The sequence below is a fragment of the Arachis ipaensis genome, chromosome B07, assembly GCF_000816755.2.
Source record: "Arachis ipaensis cultivar K30076 chromosome B07, Araip1.1, whole genome shotgun sequence".
Lineage (NCBI taxonomy): Eukaryota > Viridiplantae > Streptophyta > Magnoliopsida > Fabales > Fabaceae > Arachis > Arachis ipaensis.
Window position 1 is genome coordinate 4,021,312 of NC_029791.2, and position 1,797 is coordinate 4,023,108.

Genomic DNA, 1,797 nt, shown 5'->3' on the forward strand with positions numbered 1-1,797 from the left:
TGGCTACCTTTGCGTTTATGATCGAACCGACCAAAGTACACATTTTGGCAGAGTCGTCTAACGTCGCCATCCCTCACAAGCCTATGGAAATCATCGAGCTTATCGCTATCGCTATCCGAACTATTGAGCCAAGTTCTTAAGGAGACACAAGAAGAAATTCTGAAATTTCCAAGTTCCTCAGCCGTCGACACTGCCTGAACTATATCAGAGTGGCGCTGTCTGTTTTTTGTCATAGCAGTGAAATAGTGGCCCATTTCTCCGACGGTTGCTGACCGCCTGGTAGAACATGAAGAACGAAGGAACCGGGGTAATTGAACTTGGGCTAGTAGGCTCATTTTTTTGGTTATTGGAAGCATACATGTGATGTTCTGTGTTATGAGGGTATAGTGGTGCTAAACCAAGATGTGGGGCAGCCTTTTTTTACTTGTGCTTTAACAAAACGGATTATAAGAGTTGTTTTGAAAAGAAAATATCATAGTTAAATCGGATGGTCCGATTTGCAAGAAAAAACTTTTGAATTTTGGAAGAAGCAAATCGGACCGTCTATGTTGTACAAAAATTTTTCTTTTTAATAAAACGAAAATCGGACTGTCCGATTTCTCTTAGAATACTCGTACTATCCGATTTGTAGCTTCCTGACACTATACGCTTGTAAAATACGCTGCTTCTCCATGTTGCTGTCCTACACCATTACCTTCTCCATAATAAAATTAAAAAGTGGTTATTTGGACACGGTATTAGTTTCTCCCCTTTTAAACACCTTTTCACCATTACTGTTCAAATTTATTTTCCACTCTAATAGTCTAAACTCCAATCTAAATCTATTTTTTTCGGGGGTGAGTGGAAAATAAACATAAAAGGATCGGTAAAACTCGTTGACAAACTAAATTTATCACAATATTACATAAAAGTCCCGTATATAAATTAAATTCAATGAATTCGTATTATATATTATAGTACTAAATCGAATCAATTTTATTAGAATTAATAAAAAATAATGTAAATTGAAGTAACTAATTTCCAATTATATAGGAATAAAATTCGAAATGTTTATAATATTAACCCATCCATAATAATTTAATACAACTAGTTTCGAATTAGCACAATTTTATAGCACGTAGTAATTCAAATGGACTAAAGTCGAATTACATTTCCATAGTAATTCGAAAGAGTTAATTCGATTTATATATAGATATGCCATGGTAATAATTCGACACAAATTAATTCGATTTAGTTACGATATTATTATATATAAAATTCGAATTCAGTTATTTTGAATTACATTTCACCAAATCAAATTCTCTTAAAATGAAAAATTCTAAGAAATTAAAGAAAATCTAAACTATACTATTCAAACTGTGAAAATAGAAAATTATCTAAATCGAATCTATCAGTTGGACGGAGTCTTTCATATTGCTAGTAACGTTCATGAAAAAGTTAATGAATGAACTTTAATTTAATTTATTTTTTTAAGAAATAAATAATTTTTAGTGATGTTAAATCGCTTAGAAGTTTATTAGACGCGTTATTAAAATTTTTAAACTTTAAATAGTAATTAAAGTATTGATTTAGGGATAGTAATTTATTCGAACATTGAAATTACAAATGTATATTTGATGAAGGATAATTAAGTATTAGGACGAACAGTGATGACAAATTTTATTAGAATTTGTAAGTAAATGTTTTAAATGTTAGAAGTTTAACGTGGTTAGAAATTTTGTAAGAGTTTAATTGAATTTAATTTAATTTAGATTTCAAGTGCTGGAGTAACTAGACAATAGAAGATTAATAAGGATT

General features: G+C 30.4%; 2 protein-coding genes across 4 annotated transcripts in view; both read right to left on the reverse strand.

The window, feature by feature from the left end:
• The window catches only part of LOC107608775, a gene marked incomplete in the record, with an annotated part of 3,463 nt that extends 3,037 nt beyond the window's left edge, over positions 1 to 426 (reverse strand). Inside the window, 1 exon segment of the mRNA XM_016310508.2 lies at positions 1 to 426. Coding sequence (XP_016165994.1) covers positions 1 to 356 — 356 coding nt within the window.
• The window catches only part of LOC107609547, a 65,325-nt gene that overhangs the window by 31,204 nt on the left and 32,324 nt on the right, over positions 1 to 1,797 (reverse strand). The window lies entirely within an intron of this gene.